Here is a 27767-nt window from a genome sequence, read left to right on the forward strand (position 1 = left end):
CTTCCTTCCTTCCTTCCTTCCTTCCTTCCTTCCTTCCTTCCTTCCTTCCTTCCTTCCTTCCTTCCATCTGACTTGGGGTTGGAAGGGCCTAGGTGCATTTCCTAAGCTTTTTATCCCCATACTTTAAGGCTAGCACTCTACCACTTGAGACACAGCCCCACTTCCTGCTTTTATAGCATTAATTGAAAATAAGAGTCTTATAGACTCCTGCCCCTGCTAGCTTCCAACTGCGATCCTTAAATGTTAGCTTCCTAAGTAGCAAGGATTATAGGCATGAGCCACAAACACCTCGATTTTGCATTTCTTTCCAATAATTTCCAAATTCCATGGCTCTGTGGTTGGAAGCATAATGAACATTTCCTAGATGATTGAATAATTCAGTTAAGGGAACAGGAATGATAGTGAGGTGATTATGTCTGGCTCAGGGTATTCCATAGCATACAAGGTCCTGTTCCCCCTCCTCTTCCCTCATATTTTCCTTTTCACCCTGATGGGACCCTAGAACACATCACAAGTTCAGCTTCTCTACCAAAAAGAGGAGGAGTCCCTCCAGCTTTGCAGTTACTCTGTCTTCAGTGTCCTTTCTTTTGCCCTTTCCCCCCTACTCTTGATAATTCTGGTGGCCATCTTGAAGACTGGGACTGGCGCTTCTCTTGGAATTTCCATTCTTTGACACTCCTCTCACCCTAAGGTGGTCTAAATCATTACACAATTTCTCACTCATGGGTCAAATTAACAGTAATATCCCAAACCTGAAGCCTGGGCTATCTTTACGTCTCTTATTACTCCTCTGTTACTTAATATAAAACTCACCTCAACAATAAACATGCTGAGAAATAAATCAGGAAAACAAGCCCATTCATAAGAGCCTCAAAAAATCAACTTAGGAATAAACCTAACCAAAGAAAGATTTCCAAAATGAAAGCGATAAAACACTAAAGAAAGAAACTGAATAATACATTCTATGGAAAGTGCCATTATGTGCAAGATTTGGCAGAATTGATATGATAAAAATGGCTGTATCACTGAAAGCAATCTATAAATTTAAATACCCATTAACAGTCCATGGCATTTTTCACAAAATAAAAAAAATCAAGCCTAAAATAAATATGGAAGCATAAAGCATCAAAAATAGCTAAAGTGGTCCTGAGCAAAAGGGGCAATGCCAAGTGGTATCACAATAAATACTTAATTTTAAATTATACCACAGAACCACATGACAAAAATAGCTAAGTACATACACAAACCCGAAAGAAACCAGTGGAATAGAAGATCCAGAAATAAGCCCATGCAGCTATAGCCAACTGATTTTTCTGACAAATGTGCCAACATCATAGTTTGGAGAAAAGATAATATTTTAGGGATATTTGATGTCTAAATATAGAAGATGGAACTAGATCCCTGCACAACAATCAACTTCAAATGGATCTTAATGTAAGCCCTCAAACTTAGAAATGATCAGAGATAAAAACAGAAAAAAAACTTTCAAAATATAGGCATAAGCAACAGCTTTCTGGAAAGGACTTCAGTGGCTCAGGAAATATGAACAAGAATTGACAAACGGTGTTGCATTAAATTATAAGGTTTCTACACATTAAAAGAAATAATGACTAGAATGAAAAGACAGCCTACAGAATTTGAGAAAATCTTTGCCAATTACACATCAGCCACGGGATTAATATAAGAAAATATATGAGGCACTTCAAAATTCAACAGCAAAAAAGTTGCATTAGCAAATTGGATAAATGAATTGACCAAACACTTCCCAAAAGAAGTAAGTATATAGCTGGCCACTGGTGGCCCACACCTGTAATCCTAACTACTCAGGAGGCTAAGATCTGAGGATCATGGTTCATAGCCAATATAGGTAAGAAAGTCTGTGAGACTCTTATTTCCAATTAACCACCCAAAAACCAGAAGTAGAGTTGTGGCTCAAGTGGTAGAGTGCTGGTTTTAAGCAAAAAGAAACCTCAAGGACAACATCCAGGCCATGAGTTGAAGCTCCACAAATGACAGAGAGAGAGAGAGAGAGAGAGAGAGAGAGAGAGAGAGAGAGAGAGAGAGGAGGGAGAGGCAAAAAAGTATGAATGGATAATAATAACAACACAAATAAATACTCAACATCTTTCAGCTATAAAGGAGATGCAAATCAAACTGACAAGGAGATTCTATCTAAGTCTAGTCAGAATGACAATCATCAAGAACAACTTGGCTCAGCACTGGAGTCTCAAACTTGTAATCCTAGCCACTTAGGAGGCTGAGATCTGAGGATCAGAGTTCAAAGTCAGCTTTAGCAGGAAAGCTTGTAAGACTCTTATATCCAATTAACCACCAAAAAAAATCAGAAGTGGAGCTATTGCTCAAGTGGTAGAGTACCACCCTTGAGCACAAAAGTCCAGGCCCTGAGTTCAAGCCCCGAGACCAGGAAAAAAAAAGAGAGAAAAAACAAACATCTCATCCCCCCACCACCACCCCACACACTGATAACAACACATTTCTTTCAGTATTCTGCTGTGTGACCCTGAGGTGTTTTCTGTGTTCAATGGTTGATTAGATTATAACAATTAAAACTCCAGAAGGTAATCTAGTGATTAGTGTTGCTCAGAAACATAAGTTAAACAGACAGGGTACCACACAAAGGAATTTTCAACACCTTGAACCTTTTGGTAGTTTTGAATATGGATCATTAGACTTTGGCAATAGACCTATTAAGATAAATACTTTTTTGGGGGGGGATCGTGGGGCCTGAACTAAAGGCTAGCGATCTACCACTTGAGCCACAGCATCACTTCTGGCTTTTTCTGCTTATGTGGTGCTGAGGAATCGAACCCAGGGCCTCATGCACGCAAGGCAAGCACTCTACCACTAAGCCAACTTCGCAGACCTGTGATAAGTATACTTCTAAACCCCATGGTTTTCTTCTGACACAACAGGAAAGATCTAGATTTACTCTCTAAGTTCGGAAGTCTACCAAATAGTCTTAAGAATTTACAAAAGGCCAACATTATCTGAGGCTGTCCTACTGATCACCCATCTGCCTGTATTCTGTTCAAAGGGAGAATCATGGTAGGCAACAACAGTTTATGTCATTTTGTGGAATTAGTGCTTGGTGAAAGTAATGACTTCCTGCAGATGACAGACTATCAACAGTTTTAACTTAGAACTTTTGTGTCCTTATCAAAGAATTTAGAAAGATTCTGAGTCAAGAACTGGACAGCATGTTCATTGGGTTTCCTGTTAGAATCAACCATTTCTAAGCAATTGCATCATACAGGGCATTTCCTTTCAGGCCTTTTATTCTTGCCTTCAAATCTTATAGTATGTATTTTTAAAAGGTTTGATACATGTAAGAATTGGGTACTCATTGCTAGAAGAGGCCATATGCATATGCTGATCACCAAGTATGACTTATATTACATTAAATTAAAATTATATTCTGTTGGAAATAAACAAGAGGGAGTTCCCAGATCCAGAGAACATTATGGCTAAGGAAACAGAGAACTTAAAAATGGAATCCACCTCCAAGAAACTAATGCAGTATAGTAAAATAGAATTAAGTGCCTCCTCTTAGGGAAAAGCTCATTAACAATAAGAAACAATGGGACACCATACATTACTTCTTTGGAGATTAAAGTGCAGGCAATATAAAATGGCATATAATATAATGCAATCCTAAGGTGCCATTCTTTTTTTTTTTTTTAAGGATGCATAGCCTATTCTCACATGCCCATTTTCTTTCAAAAATCCAGCTGTAGTGACACCTTTTAGCTTATTTATTTAGGCATTACTTATACTCTCAAACAACTCATTCTTATGTGGGGATAAAAGAATCTTATATATTGGTGGTGGGAATGTAAATTAGTGCAAAAACTGTGGAAATCAGTATGGAAATAAAAACCTAAAGACAGAACAACCATATGATCCTGCTCTACTATTCTGGGGATATAAGTGAGAAAAATGTAAGTCAGTTAGAGATCCCTGCATACTCATGTTTATGGTATCACAAGTTACAATAGCCAAGTTATGGAATCAGCCTAGAAGTTCAACAGTAGAAAAATGGACAAAGCAAATATAGTATCTACATATAGTAGAACATTACTCAGTAATAAAAGGAATGAAATTATGTTGTTTCCTGGGAAATGGATAGAACTCAAGGTCAACATGTCAAGTGATATAAGGTAGACTAAGAGAGACAAATGATTCATGTTTTCTCTCACATGTGAAATATAGATGCATACAAACAAAGTGAATAAACAAAAAGTCATGAAACAAAAAAAAGAGTATTGAAGGTGGAAATCAAATGAAGAGACAAGTAAGGGTAATGGGGGAGAAAAGAATCAGTGTGTGGCATATATCTGTAGAAATGTCATAATAATACCTATTATTTTGTGCAATTAAAAAAATAAAATCAGAGCTGGGCACTGGTGGTTCACACATGTAATCTTAGCTACTCAGGAGACTGAGATCTGAGGATGGGGGTTCAAAGCCAGCCTGGGTAAGAAAGTCTGTGAGACTCTTATCTCCAATTAAGCACCAGAAAACCGGAAGTGGAGCTGTGGCTCAAAGTGGTAGCACTCATCTTGACCAAAAAGAGCCCAAAGACAGCACCAAGGCCTTGAGTGCAAGACCCACAACCGACAAAGAATATATATAATAATAATAATAATAATTAAAAATTAAATCAGAATAGAACCTTCCACTCATCACAAAGCAAGAGTAGGTCATGAGATCCTGTATTACTTGGTTGCTGGACTTCCTGCTCCCTTTGTCCATGGCCCAAGCTATGCTTGGGCTCCCCTACCAACATAGAGACTTCAGGCCAGCTATCACTCATCTCCTACCCAGCTCCTTTTTCTCCTTTCCTTCACAGCCTGTGTCAGTGAATATAGGGATCAATGAAATATGTTCAGAACAGAAATCATTATTATTATGTCATTAAATTTACTTAAACAAGCTTTGCAAAGCTTGTTTTTACTTTGAAAGCTTGTTTTTACTTTACTTTGAAAGCTTTGCACATGAAATCCACTCATAATTCCTTCCAAAGCATTTTATTTCAAGGAATAAAAGGTGCTTTAAAACTTTCCTCAGTCTTCTCTTGTCTGTTCAGAAGTATAATCTCCATGGGAATGGAAACTTTTCTCTTTTCAGAAATTATTTATTCTTGTGGTACGCAGAAGCTTTCCCCAAAATCGATGGTAATGCAAACATATCCATATAAATTGACTTTTCCAGTGAGGTAAAAGATAGTTGGAGTTTTGGGACACATCTGTGGTTTTATTGTAAAATCTTTACTTTTGGTTCAAGATTTTGGCAAAGGCTAGTACAAGAATTATTTTCACAGTTTCTAAGGCATAATTCACCTAAGTTTAAAATACTCTGGTTACAGGTCTGAGATCTGTGCAGTGCCTATAACTATTTTAGATGTTCCAGTGGTCTTTTCTGAAAGTTGATAAATAAAAATGCTGCATTTGGAAGTACAGAACTTGATTAAGTGAATAAAGCAGATTGCTATTCTTGTTTATGTTTACAAACAAAGGAAGACATATTTAAGAGAAAAATAAGGATCTCTGATTATTTTGCATGTTGGGTTGAGACTTTTGCAGGATGACATAACTCTAAGCTTTGGAAGACAGTTTAAATGTCTAGAAAAATTCCAAATCTTTCAAATGTCAGGTCTGATGGAACAGAGACTTGAGATAAAATAGTAGCAGAGGGAGAGGAAGCAGGCAAGTAAAACGTTGATTGTGGAAATGAACACTATCTTTCTCTGTATTTAGACATGCAGAGTGAAGAGCATTTTCCATAGCTAGAGGTGAATGGTTCCAAGGCGACTATGGGGAAAAACAAAACCCCAATCAACCCCTCAGAGTTGGGGCATGAATTCAGTTGAGTGTGGGATGACTGGAGGATGGTCAGTGGTTGAAGTAGACATGGTAAGCTTAGCAGAAGTCTATCTTTGGGTGTCCATTACACAGAGCTGGCTGTTTTGAGATCATGATGTCAGAAGAAATTGAGAAGACATCAGAGAGAACAAAAGACAAAGCCTTCTGGACAAATCTCCATAAATCCATTTTGGGAATGGATGAATGAATCTAAAGCAGAGAAGAATAATCAGAGAGGAGGAAGAAGAATTGGAAGCCAGTCATGGAGCACAGAAGTGAGGGTTTTAATAGGTTGTCTCCAGGGAGGATTCTGAGGCAAGTTCTGATATACCTTTCACTCATTTTTAAGGTTGGGTTTTGCAGGGCGTCTAGCATGCTAGGCAAATGCTCTACCACTGGGTTACACTGCCTGAATTGCCTTCCTTCAAAACCCTTCAGACCAGCCTCTTCCACACGTCTATCTGTTTGTTGCAGTCACCAGAAAGAAGGCAACAGATGCTAAACCTTGTTCAAGAGTGAGGTAAGAGCAAATCTAAAACTTGAGCTCTTATCTTCTCTCACCACAGAATAATAAAAGATGTCTAAGACTAGCATGGCATATAATTTAGTTTGCTTTGTTCCAATGAAATCTCATTGATTGCTCTGTGTATCACATCTTTAATCTAAACAATGCGACGTACAATTAACTGAAGTGACTCATAAATGCAGAGACACGAAATTAGTGGATTTCTTCTTAATTATCAGTTTACATGTGCAAAGCATTTACTTTGACAAGACCTGGAGATATTCTGAGAAATGCATTGACCTTCAGAGTTAACAGAGTTAAAGCCAAGGGGGATAGAAGATTATCCATTTAATGTCCTGCCCCAAGTCACATCAAAGCCACACTTCTGCCCATGTGGTCACGTGGTTCTCAGGTTAGGACCACCTGGAAACAAGTGTAACATCTCAGCCAGCCCATAGTAGTTCCCTGACTAGCTGTACTTCTACTTGTGGATCCTGGAATAGTTCTTTGGAGTTTTGCTCAGCTACTTGCAGGAATGTCTTGGAGGTGTTTTCATGCTTACCTGTTTTGGACCCTGGGGAATCACCTATGCTACTGAGGCCCCTAATACTCTGGAAATCCTGACGTCCTCACCTAGCCACAACACAACTCACTGTGACAGCTGTGACTGGGACAAAACAGCCAGGAAGAAGGCCCTAAAGCTTGACCATGCTTTACATTCCAAGGGGCCCTCAGGGAACCTATTAACAAGGCTCCCAGTGTTCTCTTTTAGTTACAGTTGCCTTGTCTTAAACGTCCAGTCTTCTCTCAGTCCTCTATCTGTTCACTCTTAGCAGCTGAACTCACTTCCTACTTCCTAGAGAAACTAGAGACCAATGAGTCTCAGAGTATTGTGCCAGTCCTTAGGGGACTGTGAGCTGCTTAAGAATCCTTTTTTAAAATTGGCTTTGCAGCTTCTGTTCTTAGTTCATAGCAGGCAATAGATAAATATTTGTCAAGTGAAGGAAGAAAGGAAGAAAGGAAAGAAGGAAGGAAGGAAGAAAAATAAGAAAAGAAGGAAAAGAAGGAAGGAGGGGAAGAAGGAAGGAAAGAGGAAGGGAAAAGGAAAGAAAGAAAGAAGGAAAAATGGGGATTGAGTGATAGTCTGTGGAACTGGCCAGAGAGACAAGGATTTAAAGTCCAATTTGGTTATTTCCTAGCTTTTGATCATTAAACAATGAATTAAAATTCTCTTGTTCTCTGTTTCCTAATTTATAAAAGAGACAATAAAACTCTGTCACCTGACTGTGAGAATTAAAAGCCACAATGGCTGTGAGGGGCTCGGCATGGAATAATTGCTTCATAAATATATCTTTCCTCTCTCGACAGCAGACAGCACCATGCCTGTTACTTTGTTTATGAAGCCTAGGGAGACGGGCAAAGGGCTGGCAAGGGAGAGCAATGGAATCAAGGCTTGCTGAACTACACTATCATAAGAGGAGGAAATGGTATCAGACACAGTTGTAATTTATATTTATGAGAATGATTCAGCATTGCCTTCAATATGCTTATTTTCTCCTTGAAATTAAAGAGGCTCTTGGTAAATTTTTCTTCTTTAAAATCATCAACATTGAGAAAAGCATTTTAAGTCACGAGGTATCAGAATGTCAGGAGAAAGGTGATCTGAAACTGAGTGTGTGTGTGGGGGTAAGGCGGGGCTGGTGAGGTGGGGGGAGGTTGGCATAGGTAGAGATGAAAGACATCAATTCTCGAAAAGGGGAGTTCATTTAAGAAAATAAATGTCTGCTCTGGTGCCCCTTCTCTTTGTCTTCCTGAGTCCTCACATTGGTTGTGTAACTTTCTCTGCCTTGCTCTGTGTGATCCAAAGGCAGACAGACTTCTGTAGACTGCAGTATCTGAGCCCCTCCCTCTTTTCCTGGCTTCTATTTGGGTTTAGCCAATAGGAAGCACAGGGAGATGCTGGTGAGGAGAAGCAGAGGAAGGAAGGAGGTAGATCATCCACTCCCTTTCTTTTGGTGGAAGCTTCATTTCCTTTAATGCGCTTCTAGGCAGCCCCTCTACCCAGCAGCTCCCTCTCTTACCAGGCTCTGTGGTACTTTCTTACCCTGAGCCCTGCAGGCCTGGTTAGTCTGTAGGCTCAGCATTTATTACTCTGGGATAACCACTCATTCTTGATTCTTTATGCCCATTCTACATTTGCAAATTGTTTTTTTTTAGATTAAACCCTTTAAATTTGTTCCTTCCTTCTAGTAATTCGGATGGATGTATTCTAATTAAATTTATAATTAAACCATGCACCTGCAAATAATGCATCTACTACATGTCTGATAACCTCATTTTCAAAACTTGCTCTAAAATGTATAAATGCAATTTAAAGTAAATAAAAAACACACAAAATGGAAAAAATGTCTTATTATAAATTATAATGTAGCAGTACTCAAATTATACTGGAGTTGTATTTCTACAGGATTGTGATTTTTGGATGTGGCATGATTTTCCACAATAAACAATATAGTAAAGCAAAAAAAAAATAGATCCTTAGGCCATCTCTGAGGGGGGGAAACCCATTATTTAATACATAGTACGGTTTAAATATAATTCTAATTCTGCTATCTTTTTAGAACATATTTCACATGATTTCAACTATTAAGAAATTATTTCACCAGGTGCTGGTGGTTCATGCCTATAATCCTAGCTACTCAGGAAGCAGAGATCTAATGAGAGTGGCTTGAAGCCAGCCCAGATGGAAAATCCAGGAGACTCTCTAGTTAACAGTAAAAAGCTCAAACGATACAATTCCAGCCATGAGTAAAACAGCCAAGTGAGAATGTAAAGTTTGTAGTTCAATCCCTATTACTGACACACAGACAAACAAACCATAAATAATTCTGATGACTTAAGTCAGCTATCAACTAAACAGCATGTTCCTGAATCATTTACTTGATCTCTTCTGTATAAGCCCAGGAAGAACAAAATTATTACAAATATCTATTTCTGTAGAGCATTATATAAAAGAAAAACACATTTATATTTAAAAGATAGATAGACTTGGTTACCTTTAATTAAATTTCACATTGATTTTGTGTAAAGAAATATACTCTTCTCAATTGAGAACTTGCTCTTATTTATGCTGGTCATACCTCCATGGTGGGCTATAGATTTTTGGTCTGGTAGCATAATTTCTAGATTATTTATTAATCAAGACATGAGAAGGATCTTTTTTTTTTTTTGTCAGTCATGGGGCTTGAACTCTGGGCCTGGGCACTGTCCTTCAGCTCTTCAGCTCAAGGCTAGTGCTCTACCACTTAAGCCACAGCATCACTTCCAGTTTTTCTGAGTGTTTATTGTTGGAGATAAGTCTCACAGACTTTCCTGCTCGGGCTGGCTTTGAATCGCGATCCTCAGGTCTCAGCCTCCTGAGTAGCTAGGATTACAGGCGTGAGTCACTGGTGCCCGGCAAGAAGGGTCTTTTTAATTGAATGTCTTGCACATAGCAAGTCATCCACACAATTTCATTGAATAAGAAAAACATTTTTACCATTAAAGCAGAAGCCTGGTTTTATTTTTTTTGCTTACATTTCTCAGAAAACTAAAAGATATCTGACACAAACTTACATAGCCTGATGGATAACTCGAGATTTCTCTAGAAGGTATTCAGAAATCTGTGCTCCCACTACAGCTCCAGAAGAGGTAAATTTCATTTCTAAGTATTTTCCAAATCGGCTGGAATTGTCATTGATAATAGTGCAGGCATTGCCGAAGGCTTCAACCAAATGGTTCATTTGTAAAATCTTCTCTTGTAGGGTTCTGTTATTAGACTAGGGAGAAAATGTCAAGATGCTAAAAAAAATCAGTAAAAATAGTTTTGTCTATAATAAAGTGTCTCTTCTTTGATAAGTATTTTCTGTAGATATGAACATATGAGAACACATTCTTGAAAGATGGCAGCATAACAATCTGGTCTCTAATCACCTCCTTTGTCTGAAGAGGGAAAAGATATTCTATAGGCTTGTGTTCAAATACAGTTCTGGGCAGTGCCTGACATCGGATATAATTTACATGCAGTGTAGCTATTGAGGTACAACTCTCATTTTCTTATTCCTACATGCCAGGGACTGGGCCCTCCTCTATGTCTTCCCCAATGCCAGAATCCATTTCTTTGTTACTGAGCAAAGAACAAAGAGGGTAAAGACAATTCATAGATTCAGAAATGGAGCTTAGAAGTGAGGATGGGAAGAGTGGAGTGGCAGGCCAGGCCAGCAGCCTCAGTCACTGTCCCTACGTCATTTCTGCCCAAACATGTGTTTGATTTTGGTTTTCTTCTTTACCATTTTATGGGAAATTCTGCCAAGTAGAAACTCATTTGGGTTAGAGCCAATCACTGTTAGAAAGGCAAAGAGATTGAGGGAGTCTCCAAGTAACGTGCATCTTGGCAGAAATTAGCTCAAGGAGATGATTGTCAATGTCAACACGAACACTTCCCAGAGGTCAACTGGATTAAAGATATGGATAGTTTGTAAGTTGAGGGTGAGTAGCACTAGCTGTTTCTAGACATAGGCTACATTGGCACACCAGGGGGCCAGAAAATACAGTCATAGAGAGGTGTTGAGCTGTCTAAGGACTTTAGGAGTCTTCTAAAAGAGGCAATAAGGGCCTTGCACTTGCTTGCTAGGCAACCTCTCCCACTTGTGTCAAGCTCCATTTCCCTAAATATCCCATTTTTCTTTTTGCATTTGATAAATCTTTATCCAGGACATAGGTAAAACATAAGATCAGACCTGATAAGGGTAGAATGGACAGCACACAACTAAACATTAAATCTAGATCTTAGATCTAGAATACGATCAGGAGATTAGATTTCATGTTTGCTGAGATCTACAAAACTACAGCCACACACAGTTAATCTATTATTCTTGAGAACTTCTATTGATTCACAGATGACGATGGCCTAGAAAGGCCATTGCTCAAGTATACTAAGTCTGGAGCTCCCTTTGCATGTCACATGTTACTTCACTGTCTCTTAGATGTTCTTATCCTCGAAGTCCTGAGAGGAGTTGATGGGCCAGGGCTTGAGAAGAAATGAAGAGCGGAGAAAAGAGCCTGTGGTAGCACTATCTTCCTGATCTCTACCTCTGAGAGGCCTGAGGGGTCATAGTTCAGTGTTAACCCAATGAACAGAGTGCATTTCTGCTCTGTACCAACACACTTGGTAGAAAGTATTAAAACCTTTGGTGAAGTGACTGGTGGGTTTTACAGCCAATGTAGTTTACAAAAACACCCAAACGGGTACTATTAAAGGGCTATGCCACTAATAATATATGAAGTCCTAACTGCTCTAGATCCTTTCTTCCTTTTTAAAAAGAAATTATTATAAAGATGCTGTACAGAGGGGTTACAGTTACATGAGTAAGGCAATATCCCTTCCCTTCTTTGTTGCTGCCCCACTATCCCTTCCCTCTCTCACCTCCCACACTCCTCCCTCCATCCCTCATTCCCCCTCCCCCCATCCGAAGTTGTAAAGTTCGTTTCCACTATACTGTCGTATGGGTATCTTTGTTGCAATGGGTCATCCTGTGTTCTTGTTTCAGCATTTTGTTATTCCCCTTCCCCTCCCCAGATTAGACATATGTACCTACAAGATGCAGGGTGCCAAAATCAAGTACAGTTACAACAGAGGATATGCCATAGGGGAAAGAACATACAAAGGAAATAATAACAACAACAAAAAATAAAATCACATGGTACATTTAAACAATAACAATAAAGACAGACCTCTTGTGTCCCTATCTTGGGGCTCATTTCACTTAGCATCATCTTATATGGTCATTTGTACGTGGCTTTTGAGCCAGCTCATCTGACAAGATTATCCTCTATGTATACTAATTATTGCAAATAAGGGAAACCATGGACCTGTGTTTCTTTGGGACTGGGTTATTACACTTAATATGATTTTTTCCAAGTCTTTCTATTTCCTAACAAACAGGGTAGTTTTGTTCTTTCTGATGGAAGCACAGAATTCATATCTATCTATCTATCTATCTATCTATCTATCTATCTATCTATCTATCTATCTATCATGTTTTCTTGATCCACTCATCTACCGAGGGACATCTGGGTTGGTTCAATATCTTAGCTATGGTGTATAATGCTGCGATAAACATAGTTGTGCTGGAAGCTTTAGTATGGCCTAGTTTGTGATCATTTGGGTAAATGCCCAGAAGTGGGATTCCTGGGCCATAGGGGAGCTTTATCTGTAGTCTTTTGAGGAACCTCCATATTGCTTTCCAGAGTGGTTGAACAAGTTTACACTCCCATCAACAGTGCAGTAGGGCTCCCTTTTGGCCACATCCCCTCAAGCATCCAGATCCTTTCTTTAGTGCTTTGTCTTGTCAGATTTTAGGACCAATTTTAGCCTAAGTAATAGCTGTTTATAGGTGTCTGCTGTTTTAATTTGCATTTCCCAAGTGGCTACCTTGTTGGACAACTTCATTTATTTATGTCTACATGTCACCTTTGGTGAAGTGACGGTAAAATTTCCTCTTTATCAGTTCAATTAAATACATTGTTTACCTTGTTTTGGGGGGCACCATTTGTTTTTAGGGAGGCAGATTTTTCACAAAATTAAGAGCAGGGAAACATTCAGGAGTTCACACAGTGATTTAAAACACAAGTGATCGTATATGGGATTGCCTTTTCTAAATCAGTTTATCTGTGTAATGCATATGTGGAGAATTTAACACTCTTGTGTTTGAAATTTCTTTTGATTTTAAAAGTTTATTATTATTTTTGATCATGCTTGGTCAAAATTATGGGAAATAAGTCTATGCATAAGGCAAGCTTACTGCATATGTGTATAAATGCAATTGGTGCTTGTATAGTGATTATTTTAATCTGTTAACAGTGCAGAAAATGTAAAGAAAATATTCAGCAAAATAGTGCTAATAAAAAGAAAACAGCTGACTTATAAAGATATAGCCTAATAAGAAAAGTTGGAATATCTTCAACACAGATATAATCTTCCTATGTCATTCATTAGAGTTGTAGTTCTTTGTTTGCATGTGTGCGCAGGTCCTGGGGCTTGAAATCAAGACTTAGATACAATCCCTGAGTTTTTTTGTTCAAGCTAGTGCTCTATCACTTGAGCCAGAGCTCCATTTTTGGCTTTTGGGTGGTTAATTGGAGATAAAAGTCTCATGGAATTTCCTGCCTGGGCTGGCTTTGAACTGTGATCCTCAGATCTCAGCTTCCTGAATAGCTAGGATTACAAGTGTGAACTATCAGTGCCTGGCTAACAGCAGAGTTTTATAATTTCCATTCATTATTAAATGGGGGAAGGGAATTAGTGATTACGAATCGAATCAGTTATATGTAGCTCTAAATATAATAGTATTTCTGCTAGGACAGAAGAAAAATAAATCCTACCTTTCCAAGCACTGTGAGCTGCTGAACTAGAAGGTGAGCACTTTCAGTCTTTCCAGCTCCACTTTCTCCAGAAATAATGATGCACTGCACAGGAGATGAGAGAAGACTTCATCCTTTACAAAACTCAACAAGAGCACAAGAAACTAAGAGGGGAAATCCTGTGAGCAATAAGACTTGCCTTACCTGATCTGAATGATATGTAATCATGGACTGATACCCTAAATCAGCCATTGCAAAAATATGAGGAGGGTTGGCACTTCTCTTTGCTCCAATGTAGAGTTGGGAAAGCTAAATTTAAAAAGAACATTGTTTATAGGGTTTATTCATTTTGTTTCTGCTTTTATTTAGTGCCCGATCATTTGTATGTCTACTTCCACCTTAAAAAAATGAATAACATACTGTTTCCTGCCAACAAAACAACCACAGTCGTGTTACATATGTACCTATACATACATGCACAAGTCATGCATTACTTGAATAAAGATTTAAACACCCTTGGTGTATGATATGACGTAATGTAGCATAACGTCACTGCGGCAGTATTTTAAAAATCTTGAAGGAAGGTAAATTTGGTTGAAACGTGTACTATGGAACAATACAACCTTTGGAGATTGGTTTGGAAATAGGGAGAAGAAACAAAGAAGCATGACAGAGGTGAGCCTGATCAAAGCAATCTGTATATGTAAGGACATGTCAAAAATGATTCCCTTTATATAACTAATTGATGCTAAGAAAACAGTGTGGGAAAAAAGATCTTGCCTACCACTTCCAAAACGGAAGTTAAAGCCTCAAAGTACTATTCTTTGTTTAAATGAAGTACTTGAAATGTAGACAATCAGATACCCATCTGTTGACTATTCCTTGCATATAATGGTTGACAAGTAAATGTGGTGGTACAGGCCAGTTTGAGGTTGGCCTGGGCAAAAGTGTGAGATGCTATCTGAAAAAGAAACTAGAAGCATAAAGGGCATTGGGTGTGGCTGAAGTGGTCAAGCACTGAGGTAACAAGTGTGCATCCCTGAATTCAATCACAAGAACTGCTGAAAGAAAAAACAAAGTCTGACATATGATCACTTCTTTTTCTTTTTTACTTCATTTAACCTGTGATGTCTTGTGTATAATATCACTGTTAATTAGTATGAAAGCCCAATTTTTTTCTGTAACATAAGTTCACACATTTATCCATATTCTGTAAATTCCAAGATGGTAGAGGATAAGAGATACATATTTTTTATTTACATAAAATAATTATTAGGCATAATATCAAAATAGTTTTCTAGAGAACACAAATAGCTAGAAGAGAATAGGTCCAATTAAAAAATTGAAAAACACAGCCTAGTTTAATTCTATGTTTAAGCCATTAGGGGTTGAATAATTGATACTTATGCAATTATATTCTTAAAGCACACATTTTGTTATAGTAATGAAGCAAATCAATATGTAAAATTTAAAAACCCACCACGAGTTTTACATGTACAAATGATGTAGTTTTAATTTTGATTTTTCTAATACTTTGCTCAGTAGCAGACACTAAGTTTATATTTTTCTAGACATTTATTTTGGAAGAAATAGTGTGAAACTATTACTAATAACTAGATATAATAAACATCCTGATGTACACTTTTGGAAAAAGAATTGTCTCACACTACATTTGCATTGATTCCTTGGTTTTTCCTGTCTACCGAGTACTGTTTAACTTCTTCCAAAGTGCTAGGTAGGTTTTTTTTACTGGCACTCATTCCAATCAAGAGTCTGGAGAGTGTCACCCTACCTATAATGTGACAGAACGTGAGCCACACCACGTACCTTTGTAGAATAAAGCCCCAGACTCTGGAAAGGGTTGAGAGCAATGAGTATATCTCCCACATAGATATAGATTTTGTCTTTGGCATAACAGTTCTCCAAGTGCTCCGAGACTGTGTTCTGAAGTAAAATAAAAATGATTTTGCTTTCTAAAAACCATTTGTGCTCAACTACTATTTAAAAATAAATAGTAACTTATTAATAACACATTTGTCCTCTCTCTCTCTCTCTCTCTCTCTCTCTCTCTCTCTCTCTGAGTATGTGTGTGTAAGGTGGGAGAGAGAATTGAACCCAGGATGTTGCACTTGCTAGGCAAGCACTTTGCCAGTGAGCTACCTCCCAATCCTAATAAAACATTTGGAATCTGGACCAAAGATTAGAAAAAAATAGTTGTACTAAAGAGAAATATAAAAAAAAACCAGGTCTGCAAGTACTACTCAGGCATTCTTTGCTTTCGATAGATGTATGTGTCCAAGGACATACCTGTCACATTTATATGATGTATGGCACATATACCATATTAAACTATGTTAATTGGATTTCAAGGAATGAGTCCATGCAGTCCATGAGGTAAAGAGAAAGAACACCAGAATTGGGAGCTCAAGCCTGTAATCCTAGCTATTTGGGAGCTGAGATCTAAGAATGGAAGTTTGAAGCTGAACAGGCAAACAAACCTTCAAGACTCTTTTTCCAATGAATTAGCCAACATTGGAAGTGGAGGCAAGGGTCGCGTGGTAAGCATCGTCTTTGAGTGGAAAAGCCAAGTAAGAGTGAGTTGCTCTGAGTTCAAATACCTGGAATATTTCTGAGGTGATTGCAATAGTAACTCATGCTTGGATGAGTTATTTGAACATCAAAAAAGGATGGAAGGATCTGGAAAAGGACCTGAAAACCTGAGATCTATCCATTAAAACTGAACATAGGAGAAATCATCCCTAAGTTAAGAAATGAGAAAAGCATGAAAGAATCCCTTCTCTACATCACTTGTGTAAATTAGAAAATTCTGGAATGTCTAAGAATAATTAAACTCAAACCTTACCTCATCTAAAACATCTAGGGTTGCCAAATCATCTACATCCTTCAGATCAGAAGCTAGAGATCTGCTTAAGTTATTTTTCTTGGTGTGAATGCGTTCATGCCTGTGGAGAAAACCCATCTCATATTTAAGAACTTATTATGGACAAGAAGTCAACTTTTAGATACACGTGAGACAACAAAACCCTATAATATGATATACTAAATTCAGTTATATCTCACCAGAAAGTATCCTAATACATTTGTTTTCTCCATGGGGAAAATGTGATATATGAAACCTCATGAATGACCCAAAGGCTTTGTCAGTTCTATCAAGAACATCTTTAGTTTGCTAATGACTTAATGTTTCCTCAAAATTCCTATGCATGATTTAGTCCTGTACAAATGGACATTTTCCAGTATTTGAACTCATTAGATTCTACTTTTGTCTGAGATCACCATTACCCTGAGAGGGACAGTGGTTTACTCTAGTTGTCAGTTGGGGTTCTATGTTTGAACCATACTTCCATCCATTTTTTGCTTTGGTTATTTTTCAAAAAGGGTCTTGTTTTCTGCCTGGGCCAGTCTTGATCCAGGACCCTTCCATTAATGTTTCTCACCATAGTTACAATGACAGCTTTTTCTGTTGAGATAGAGTCTTAAGAATGTTCTTGCCCAAACTGACCTCAAATCAAGATCCTCCTACCTCCTGCCTCTTGACTAGTTAGGATTATAGTTGTAAGCCACCATTCCTGGCTCTGAATTCTGAATTAAATTTTTTCTTAATCATTTTATAACACATAAAAAATTTGTAATTATATACTAATGTGGGCAGAAAGCTTAGTGAATATGTAAATTTCCTTACTGAAATGTGAACTCAGACTACGAGACATGTCCCTCCTTCACTGTATGTATCCATGAGCCAAACTGTCCTACAGAACGCATAGTAGGTCCTCAGTAAATGTTAGCTGAATGAGTGAGTGAATAAATTTCCCTACAACTTCCAGCAAGATTTGTACATAGTTGCTTTCCATATGTGCTGACTCAAATGAGTCTCACCATATTTATTTCCCTGTATTCAAAGAGATTCATAATACTTTTTGATATATTCTTTTTAAGAAAATAGAAAACAATTCAATTATCCATTTAACTGAAGTAAAAGGCCTTGGCTTTTTCATCTGTTTTTATGGGTCTGTTTAGCAGCTAAACACTGTTGCTGAGAAATGGCAGGAAGCAGAGGGAAATCAATACTTGGCTGGCTGGTATCTTCCCTCTTTCTCTCCTGAGAAGTCATCCTATACAATGCTTTTCTCAGTGGCTGTCAAAAACTTAGCAATGATTTGGTTACTGTGATGATTAAAAACCCCACATGGCTCTCCATTTTCTATAGCACAATTAAAAGTTTCTTGGCATACAATTCATGTCCTTCACAACCCCACACAATCCTCCCAGTATCTCTGCCCATCAACTCTTCCCAACAGGACCTGTATTTTCTGAATTTTGGTCATTTTTTTCCTACCCCAAATTATTTTCACCTCAATACCTGGAAAAATCTACTTATCCTCTCAAAGTCAACATTCAAATTCATCCTCTTTGTGGAATCATCCCAGGAATTCCAAAGAGAAAACATTAGTGGAGAAGCTCTTGTATCTAATCAAATGGCCATGTGCTTATCATTTCTGCCAGATTGTGACATATTTGGACAAAAAGCTAATCTCTAATTCATGTTCAAGCACCTGGATGCAAAGATGTAAAGCCAACTGGTGGGGTGAATTGTCATTATTATCTTAACATGATACCACTTTTGTCTGAAAAAAATAACTGAATGTTTTGTAATTCTTTGAATAGAAACAAAAACAAAAGTATTTATCTTAGTACAATATTGGATATTTTCCTTCCCTCCCTCCCTCCCTCCCTCCCTTCCTTCCTTCTTTCTTTCTTTCCTTCCTTCTTTCCTTTCTTCCTTATGCCTGTCTTGGAGCTTGAACTCAGGGACTAAGGGCTCTCCCTGTTCTTTTGTACTCAAGGCTAGCATGCTAAGACTTAAACTGCAGTGCCACTTTTGTCTGGTTTTGGTAGTTAAATGGAGATAAGAGTTAAATGAAGATAAGGACATTCCTTCCCGGGCTGGCTTTGAACTGCAATACTCAGATCTTAGCCTTCTGAGTAGCTAGGATTATAGACATGAGCATGTGGCATCTGGAAATAATTGAATATTTCTTTAAAATGAGTAAGTGTAGCTAGATTTTCACAAGACCATCTAAATGTTCCCATAATTCTTATACATCATTAAATTCCGAATTGATCATGACTATTTATAGTACTGGTTAATTATTGTGTTTCTAGCATCAAATTATTTTAAACATATATATATATATATATACACACACACACACATATATAGGTGTGTATGTATATATATATGTATATATATACTGATTTGTCAGATGTAGTGACATGGCAAGTACTCTATATAGGATTGTAAGTGAAACAAATTTTGCTAGATTTTAAAATCCATTTTAAAAGTGATGACTACAGATTTTGGAACAGCATTTCCTTTAGAACCTTTATATATCTGTTTTGTTTCAGTAAGTCTAAGTCATCAATGCAGTCTAACCCAAATGTATTGAGACCTTGCTGTGTTCAAGGCACTGACCTAATATTGTGGGTTTATTATAGGTGGAGTAAGATCTGGGTCCTCCATTTAATGAGTTTCAGTCTAATGGAGAATTAAACACAAATATTTAAGACAGAAGAAGGAATATAGCAAATTCAAAACTAAATATATAAAGTACTGTAGAAACAGGAAGAAGGGGATAATTCTTTCCATTCTTATGCACTAGGTATGGATCGTCATGGATTTTACTTGTTATCTTGGTGTTTAAATAGGAGCAGGATTCCACTAATATGAGTATTTTTATGTAGGGTGGTGAGTGGTGAGTGAGGTTTTTTTTAGGTATTGTCTTTATTGTTATTATTAATTATCTTTGTGTAGTTGTATAAAGGAGTTAGCCATTCAACTAACTTTCCTGGAGGACTTAAATCACTGGGCAGTATATCCTCAGGGGCTATCTCTTCCCTGCCTCTTCCCTGTTACTGCTCTCTCTGCTTCTACCATGGTGGGGGATGTCTCTACACATGCTAGGACCACCATGACATTCTAAGCATGACATTCATGCATGCCACATGGCTACAGATTGAACCCGAATACATCCTTCTTCCTCTAGGCTGTTTATGTCAGGTAGTTTGTTACAGCAATGAGAAAACTAACTAAAATACACACTAACTTATCTTACTAACGTATTGCATGTATTGTCCCACACTTCCAATAGGTAGGTATATAAGCACTGTTGAGAATAGGGTTGTTTAGTTTTGTTTTAACCTGCTGACTAATATACTTCATACTCCTAGACCAGATTCCTGAAAACAATATTTATCTATCTATCTATCGATCGATCGATCGATCTTTGTTGGTCGTGGGGCCTGAACTCTGGGGCTGGGTGCTGTCCCTTAGCTCTTCAGCTCAAGGCTAGGACCTTGAGAGCCACAGGGTCACTTCTGGCTTTTTCTGCTTATGTGGTGCTGAGGAATTGAACCCAGGGCCTCATGCATGCGAGGCAAGCACTCTACCACTGAGCTACCTTCCCAGCCCCTCAAAATATACTTTTTGAATAAAGGAATGAATAGTTCATTTTTAGTAAAAGTTTATCTACTATGGAAAAGAAATTATTTCTATTTATTTTTGATTATATATGTGTGCGTTTCAACGTAATTCTACACCATTAATAATTTTCATCGTTGGATTGGTTAACAGTCTTATTACTTTATTGAATGTTCTCTTCCAGTAAGAACTGGAGGAAGCGAAGCCAGAATCCTTCTGTAAGATTTTTGATCCTCTTGTAGGAAACACAGCTTGTTAACCAGATTATGTTTTCCATTTATTCTGTAATGCCAAAGACGTGCAGCTTCAAACTATAAATATTTTCTTTCTCTGTTGTCAAAGGTCGTGGATGCCCTTGGGGACTGTTATTACAGTTTCCCTTGTATTTTCATTCAGTTCTACAAAGAAAAATGGAACCGCGACTGCTGCCCGATATTCAGTTTCCATTCTTACTATGTAATTGTACTACTGTAATGGCACAGCTTTATTTGCTTTTACTTTGGCTTAAAATACTCTTGCAAATACCAAATTCCATCATCTAAGGTGATTCCAGAGCCACTGGGGTAGAATAGCGGTCCCTTGTTAAACATAAATCTCATTAAAGTCTTTATGTTAGTTTCTTTATCCATCTTTAAATTTCAGCAAGAAAAACAACTTGTAATACCAACAGGAACACAGGCTCACATGGGTACCCAGCAAGAATTGTTTTTAATCTACTTGCAGTTTGACCCTGTGGCCAACTATGCGGTTTCATCTAGTATAATAGATGTCACAGCCACCCAGGTTCTACTAAAATTTTAGTTACTTCTTCAACCACAGAGCCCTTTCCTTTTAACATACACCTCAAGATATATCTTAATTTAAATGTTAGTGATAAATGTATGCTCATAAGACTTGTAACAATGCTGGAAAGAAGTATAATAAGGTTGAAGAAGTAGCATGTAGAAGTAAATGAAGATCGGTTCTAGAGTGCTGAACTCATACTTCAGTAATTATAAACAAGAAGAAAGAATCACGACCTTGTATCAAATGAATCTGCATCCTTTGGTCCCAATGGAAGAATTGTCCTTGCTTTGTATAAAGTCCAACTCTTATACTTGTGCCCTTGCTTTCTCTATAACTCACTGTTGTAATGGTCCCCCCTGAATAGGTCATTGACAACTTCCTTCTACTACTAGTATATAACTGTGTCCTAATGCATCTTACCTTTAAAACATACTTTCTAATACTACATTCTTCCCAGCTACTCCTGTGCCATTTCTCATGGCTTCATAGTGATTCATATTCTCTACCTCTTTCTCACCTCTCTCCTCCATCTTTCCCAGCTGGGGCTCCCTCCACACACTTTGCTGAGATGGTTCTTGTCAAGGTCATTAAGGAACTCTATGGTCAAATTCAAGGTTATATTATGTTTCTTGAATAGTCAGTACTATTTGGAAAAGTTGACGATTTTCTCTATGATACATTTCATTCACATGACTTGTATGAGACCACATTCACTTGAGTTTCCTCCTCGGTCTTCTGCTCATTACTATATATTGATATTTCCTGAGCTCTCCCCTGGCCTGGATTCTTTCTCAAGACTTAGGTATAATGCCCCTACCAAATGTCATGTCATTGAAGACTTCAATAAGCAAAGGATGAAAATGTATCATCAACATGGATTTCTACTATGAAGTATAGACTACAGTATCAAACTGCCTACTTGATAACTCTATCTTGTTATTTATTTGGCATGTCCAATTCATTTACCACTAAAAGAACACATCTGTTCTTTACTCTATTTGAATAAATAAAGGGAAATACACTATTATCTATAGTAGGGGAACAAGTATTTGGGTTGTCCAGGAGATTCAATGTATTTATATATTGCATGTATAATTCAGTTTCTTTTATATGCATGATGTAGTACATGTATATATGTCTTATATACAGTCTGCTTTCTCTGTATCTACAAGTCTGGAATTCATTAATTCAATCAATCATAGATCAAAATGTGTAGAAAAAAATTATCAGTATTGAACTTGTGCAGACTTTATCTTGCTGTCATTCTTTAAACCATAACATTGTGAATCTTAATCTTTCAAAGCTAAAAACTTTCATTAAATACAGCACCTCTTTTTTTTCTTTCTCTTTTCCCTTTTGCTTTCAGAGAGTATTTATATTGTGTTAAGTATGAGTTATGCATACATGATTTAAAGTATAAGGGATAATGTGCGCAGATTATATACAAATTCAACGCAATTTTATAGGAGATTTGAACATTCGTGGATTCATCTTTGTGGATGACAAGCACAAATGAATATATATCAGATATACAAATATCTCTATATATGTATATGACTTGGGGGAACATCTATGCAGGAATCAATTATGAAAGAATAACATTGTGTTCAAATTTCTATTTGTATGATTATAATTGTTATAGTTACAGACATAATTCCCTTCCTTACATAATTCCCTTCCTCCCTTCTTCCTTTCTTCCTTCTTTCCTTCCTTCTTTCTTCTCTATCCTTTCATTATTCTTCTTTCTTCTCCCTTTTTGATAACATGTTGGGAATTTTCACTGCAGATTTTTTCATTTAAAACCCAGCTGTAGTTATTTAAATGTACTTCAGAGCAAATTTTAATCTTCAAAACTAAAAATTTTGTTAAGTGCAGTACCTCCTTTTTCTCTTTCTCTTTTCCCTTTTTCTTTCAGAGATTAGCAAAATAAATTGTGGATCAAACAAGATCAGGGCAGCTGAACAGCCAGAGATAATGCTTTACATGCCTGGCAATAAGGAGTGAGTAATACATTGTTTAAAACTTGGCTCAAAGGCTGTAATATTCCCCTTAAAAATAATCTGTCCCCTATTCTTAGTTTTAAAAAGTATAGCTATCTGTTGATAGCTGTGCAAATGAGGGTCTTTGCTGGGAAGCAGGAAAGAGGCTTGGTGACACCCAGTGCAGCATGTGGTAAAGCAGAGGGAACAGTGACTCTTCCAACAGAGGAGTGATCAATGCCTCCAAAAGCAAATCCCCAGAGAACAACCACCCATTAATAAGTGGGCTAAAGACTTAAAGAGAGACTTTTCAGAAGAGGAAATAAGAATGGCAATAGACACATGAAGAAATGCTCAACTTTTCTAGCCATAAAAGAAATGCAAATCAAAACAACATTGAGATTCCACCTCACTCCAGTTAGAATGGCTATAATCAAGAGCTCTAATAACAACAGATGCTGGAGGGGATGTGGCCAAAAGGGAATCCTATTTCACTGTTGGTGGGAGTGTAAACTTGTTCAACCACTTTGGAAAGCAGTATGGAGGTTCCTCAAAAGACTCCACATAGAGCTCCCCTATGACCCAGCAATCCCACTTCTGGGCATTTACCCAAATGACCACAAACAAAGCCATACTAAAGCTACCAGCACAATTATGTCTATCGCAGATTATTCACCATAGCCAAGATATGGAACCAACCCAGATATCCCTCAATAGATGAAGGGATCAAGAAAATGTGACACACACACACACACACACACACACACACACACACACACATACCCCACAATGGAATTTTATGCTTCCCTCAGAAAGAATGACACTGCCCCATTTGTTAGGAAAAGAAAAGATTTGAAAAAAATTATATTAAGTGAAGTAAGCCAAATCCAAAGAAACATAGGTCCCATGGTTTCCTTTATTTGCAATAATTAGTATACATCTAGGATAATCTTATCAGATGATCAGAAAAGCTCAAAGGCTATGTACATATGATCATATAAGATGATGCTAAGCAAAATGATATGGATATGTCCAAGATATGGACATAAGAGGTCTTTCTTGTTGTTGTTGTTCTTAGTGTACTATGTGATTTTTCTTTGTTTCTTTTGTATGTTCTTCCCTCTAAGTTTATCCCTTGTTGTCACTGTATTTGATTTTGGTACTCTGTATCTTGTATATACATTTATCTAATTTGGGGAGAGGAAGGGAGAATAACAAAATGCTGAAACAAGGACACAGGATGACCCATTGCACCAATGATACTCACAAGACACTATGTTGAAAATGAACTTTACGGTCTGGGAAGGTGGCTCAGTGGTAGAGCACTTGCCTTGCATGCATAAGGCCTTGGGTTTGATTCCTCAGCACCACATAAGCAAAAAGAAAAAAGCCGGAAGTGGCGCTGTGGCTCAAGTGGTCAAGTGCTAGCCTTGAGCTGAAGAGCTGAGGGACAGTGCCCAGGCCCAGAGTTCAGGCCCCATGACTGTACCCCCCCCCGCAAAAAAAGAAAATGAACTTTACAACTTGTGGGGGGGATAGCAGGGGTGGTGAGGGAGGGAAAAGGTAGTAGGAAAAAAACAAAGGAGGAAGTAACAATGCTTGACAAGAAATGTACTTATTATTACCTTACTCATGTAACTGTAACCCCTCTGTACAGTATCTTTACAATAAAATAAAATTTAAAAAAAGAGAAGAGTGACCAAAGGCCCCAGGAGTTGGAAAAGAGAAAGGAAGGGTCATTTTGAGTGAACCATCCTGACAGGATTGTCATTGTGGGTTTTCTCCATGAGCCGCACAGATAGAGTTGCCTGGGTTAGGACAGCAGGAAAACTGGTTTGGGCAAGAAGAATGTAAATTTGATGAAAGGTGTTTAAGAGGATTAACTCTGCTTAGCACCAGTGGCTCAGGTCTGTATTTCTAGCTATTTTGGAAGCTCAGACCTAGAGGAGCAACATGTAAAGCTAGTCTGGACAGACTAGTCTGCAAGACTCCATCTCCAAATAACTAGCAAAATATAGGGCTGGATGTGTTCCTGAAGTGGTTGAGTGCCAGCCATGAGCAAGAAAGCCAAATGAGCCTGAGACCCCGAGTTCAAGCCCTGGAACTGGCAAAAAAAACCCAACCCAACTACAGAAGGGTATCAACCTAATCTAATTAGCCTTCTAACTATTGCCACAGTGTTTTATTTGTTTGTTTTTTAGTTTTGTTTTTCTGAGAACATGGTTGTACTCAGTGCAACTTGGGAAGCAATACACCACTATACATACTTGTAACAACAAAACAAGGAGGAGGAAGAGTCCAGAGCATAAACAAAAGGCAATCACAGAAAATATTCAGATGAAAAGTTCTCCATTCAAGACATCTTTAACATGATCACTTATTTAAAAAGCAAAAATCTCCAAGAGAATGTAGAACACTTTAACAAAGACACAAAGCTATTAATAGAGAGATGAATGCTAAGCTGACTGAATTCAGAAAAGAAATGGAAAGAATCAAATCATGATGAACCACTAATATGTAGAATAAACACGACTGAATTCACAGGCAGAGGACAGGTGCACGGCTTCGCCATACACAATGAGGGGATAGGAGAAAGATTCTGCTGGTGCCCATGAGCCACAGGTACCCACAGAGCATGCAGAAGCAACATATAAGAACAGAAGCTTAGTCAGGACTGGCTAACTTACCAAAAACCTTATGAGGCTTTCTTCCAACAAAAAAACAAGAACCAAAGGGATAATCTCACTGCCTTGCTTCACCCAAAAGAGAGAGAGTATAGCAATGTTTATTAGCATTTGACGAAATATTAACCCACATATCTTTCATCGAACTACACTGAACTTCCAACTGAAGCAGATATCTGTCTGAGATGATACATGTAGGTAGCCAAAAAAAATGATTACAGGATTCAGAAAATCAGAAGGTATATTTTTTAAAAAGTGTAGCAAGCACTGAATTGATTTAAATGTGGAAAAGAGGCAGGCCTGGTATCTTTCCCACACCTGCAGTCTAGCTACATAGAAGGCAGACATCAGGAGAACTGAAATGGGCGGCCAGCTTGGGGAAACAGTTTTCAAAACTAAATTTCAACAGAAAAAGCTGGGTGTGGTGGTGGTACATCTGTCAATCCAGCTATGATGGGAAGCATAAATAGCAGGGTCATGTTCAATGCTGGCTTAGGCAAAAGGCAAGACTCTATCTCAAAAATAACCAGAGCAAAAAGGCTGGAGATATGGCTCAAATGATAGAGTGTCTATGTAGCAAGAACAAAGCCTTGAGTTTAAACACCAGTACTATCAAAAACTATATAGAAAAGAAAACCTAGGAATTACTACTAAGAATGAAAGTTAAGTCATGAAGTGAAAATACACATATATGACTGTGTACACTTATATCAACATGCCACCTACATCTTGTCCCTGCGTGAGTAATTCCAAACATTTAAAGTATGCTATGTTAGTTGACTATTTCGAAACTCAGTTGTTTCTACAATGTATACAGGGGTTGTTTCTGAAAGATTCTTAACCTGAACTAAGATTTTTCTGACCAGTGAATAAACTATGCAGTAATTCAAACTCTGATTTCTCTATATCAGACACAGGCTATATTTAAGTTTGAATGTCCCTTCTAAGTAAAGCATGCAAAAAAACCCAAGGAAAACCAGCAAAAACCCAAACAAAGACTGCACATTAACCGTTTGGGGCCTGCTCATTTCTCTTACTAGTCAGGAATACAGAAACTCATAAAAGCACTAGTCTGACAATGATATTTGAGTGATGGCCCTGTTCTAGTCATTAATTGGCTATTGTCCCAGATGTTGGGATCCCAATTGTTTTTCCAATTCCTAAAATAAGCAGTCACATTAAAAGCTCCTTTCCGGTAACAATGATCTGTGACTACATGATTCTTTTTGGACACAAAGAAAAGGTGGTGTGTGAGAGAGAGAGTTTCTGACTAGGTCCTGGGACAAGTGGGTTCTGGGCCTAGCTCTTCTGGGTGTGGGCAGGAAAGCCTCTTTTCCCCCTGGTCTCAGTTTCCTTGTTGTGTGATCCACCATGGAAGGAAGATTATAGGAACCTGATGATTCTCCACTGTGCTTTGTTTCAAAGCATCAATAGAACTTTTATGCTTGGAATTAAAACACATACAGCTACTTTGCACCTATTAGCAATTTCTTCTTTCTGCTTGAATTCCTGTACTTAATGCTGCTTAGGAGCACCGTGACTTGTCATAGCTTTCTCCAGAGAATGCTTCCTCAATTGCCTAATCCTTCTAAAATTCCTGGGGACCTTTTTTCCCCCATATATATATTTTTATTGTAGAAATACTATACAGAGGTGTTACAGTTACATGAGTAGGATAATGAGCACATTTCCTATCAAGCATTGTTACCTCCTCCTTTCTTTTTCCCCTACCATCCCTTCCCTCCCCATCTCCTCAAATACTCCCTCTCCCCTGCCCTGCCTGAAATTGTAAAGTTCATTTTCTTTTCTTTTCTCTTTTTGGTCCAGTCGTGGGGCCTGAACTCTGGACCTGGGCGCTGTCCCTCAGCTCTTCAGCTCAAGGCTAGCGCTCTACTACTTGAGCCACAGAGCCACTTGCAACTTTTTTTTCTTTTTGCTTATGTGGTGCTGAGGAATCGAACCCAGGGCCTCAGGCATGCAAAGCAAGCACTCTACCACTGAGTCACCTTCCCAGCTCCATAAAGTTCATTT

At 38.0% G+C, this 27767-nt stretch overlaps 1 protein-coding gene across 1 annotated transcript in view; it reads right to left on the minus strand.

Moving 5' to 3' along the window:
* Positions 1 to 27767, minus strand: part of Myo3a (myosin IIIA) — a 172856-nt gene that overhangs the window by 82148 nt on the left and 62941 nt on the right. Inside the window, exons 9-14 of the mRNA XM_013014592.1 lie at positions 16652 to 16751; positions 15616 to 15732; positions 13993 to 14097; positions 13810 to 13893; positions 10003 to 10205; positions 7668 to 7791 (exon numbers count right to left, since the gene is read on the minus strand). Coding sequence (XP_012870046.1) covers positions 7668 to 7791; positions 10003 to 10205; positions 13810 to 13893; positions 13993 to 14097; positions 15616 to 15732; positions 16652 to 16751 — 733 coding nt within the window. The remainder of the gene's footprint in view (positions 1 to 7667; positions 7792 to 10002; positions 10206 to 13809; positions 13894 to 13992; positions 14098 to 15615; positions 15733 to 16651; positions 16752 to 27767) is intronic.

Source organism: Dipodomys ordii, unplaced genomic scaffold (assembly GCF_000151885.1).
Source record: "Dipodomys ordii isolate 6190 unplaced genomic scaffold, Dord_2.0 Scaffold24, whole genome shotgun sequence".
Classification (NCBI taxonomy): Eukaryota; Metazoa; Chordata; class Mammalia; order Rodentia; family Heteromyidae; genus Dipodomys; species Dipodomys ordii.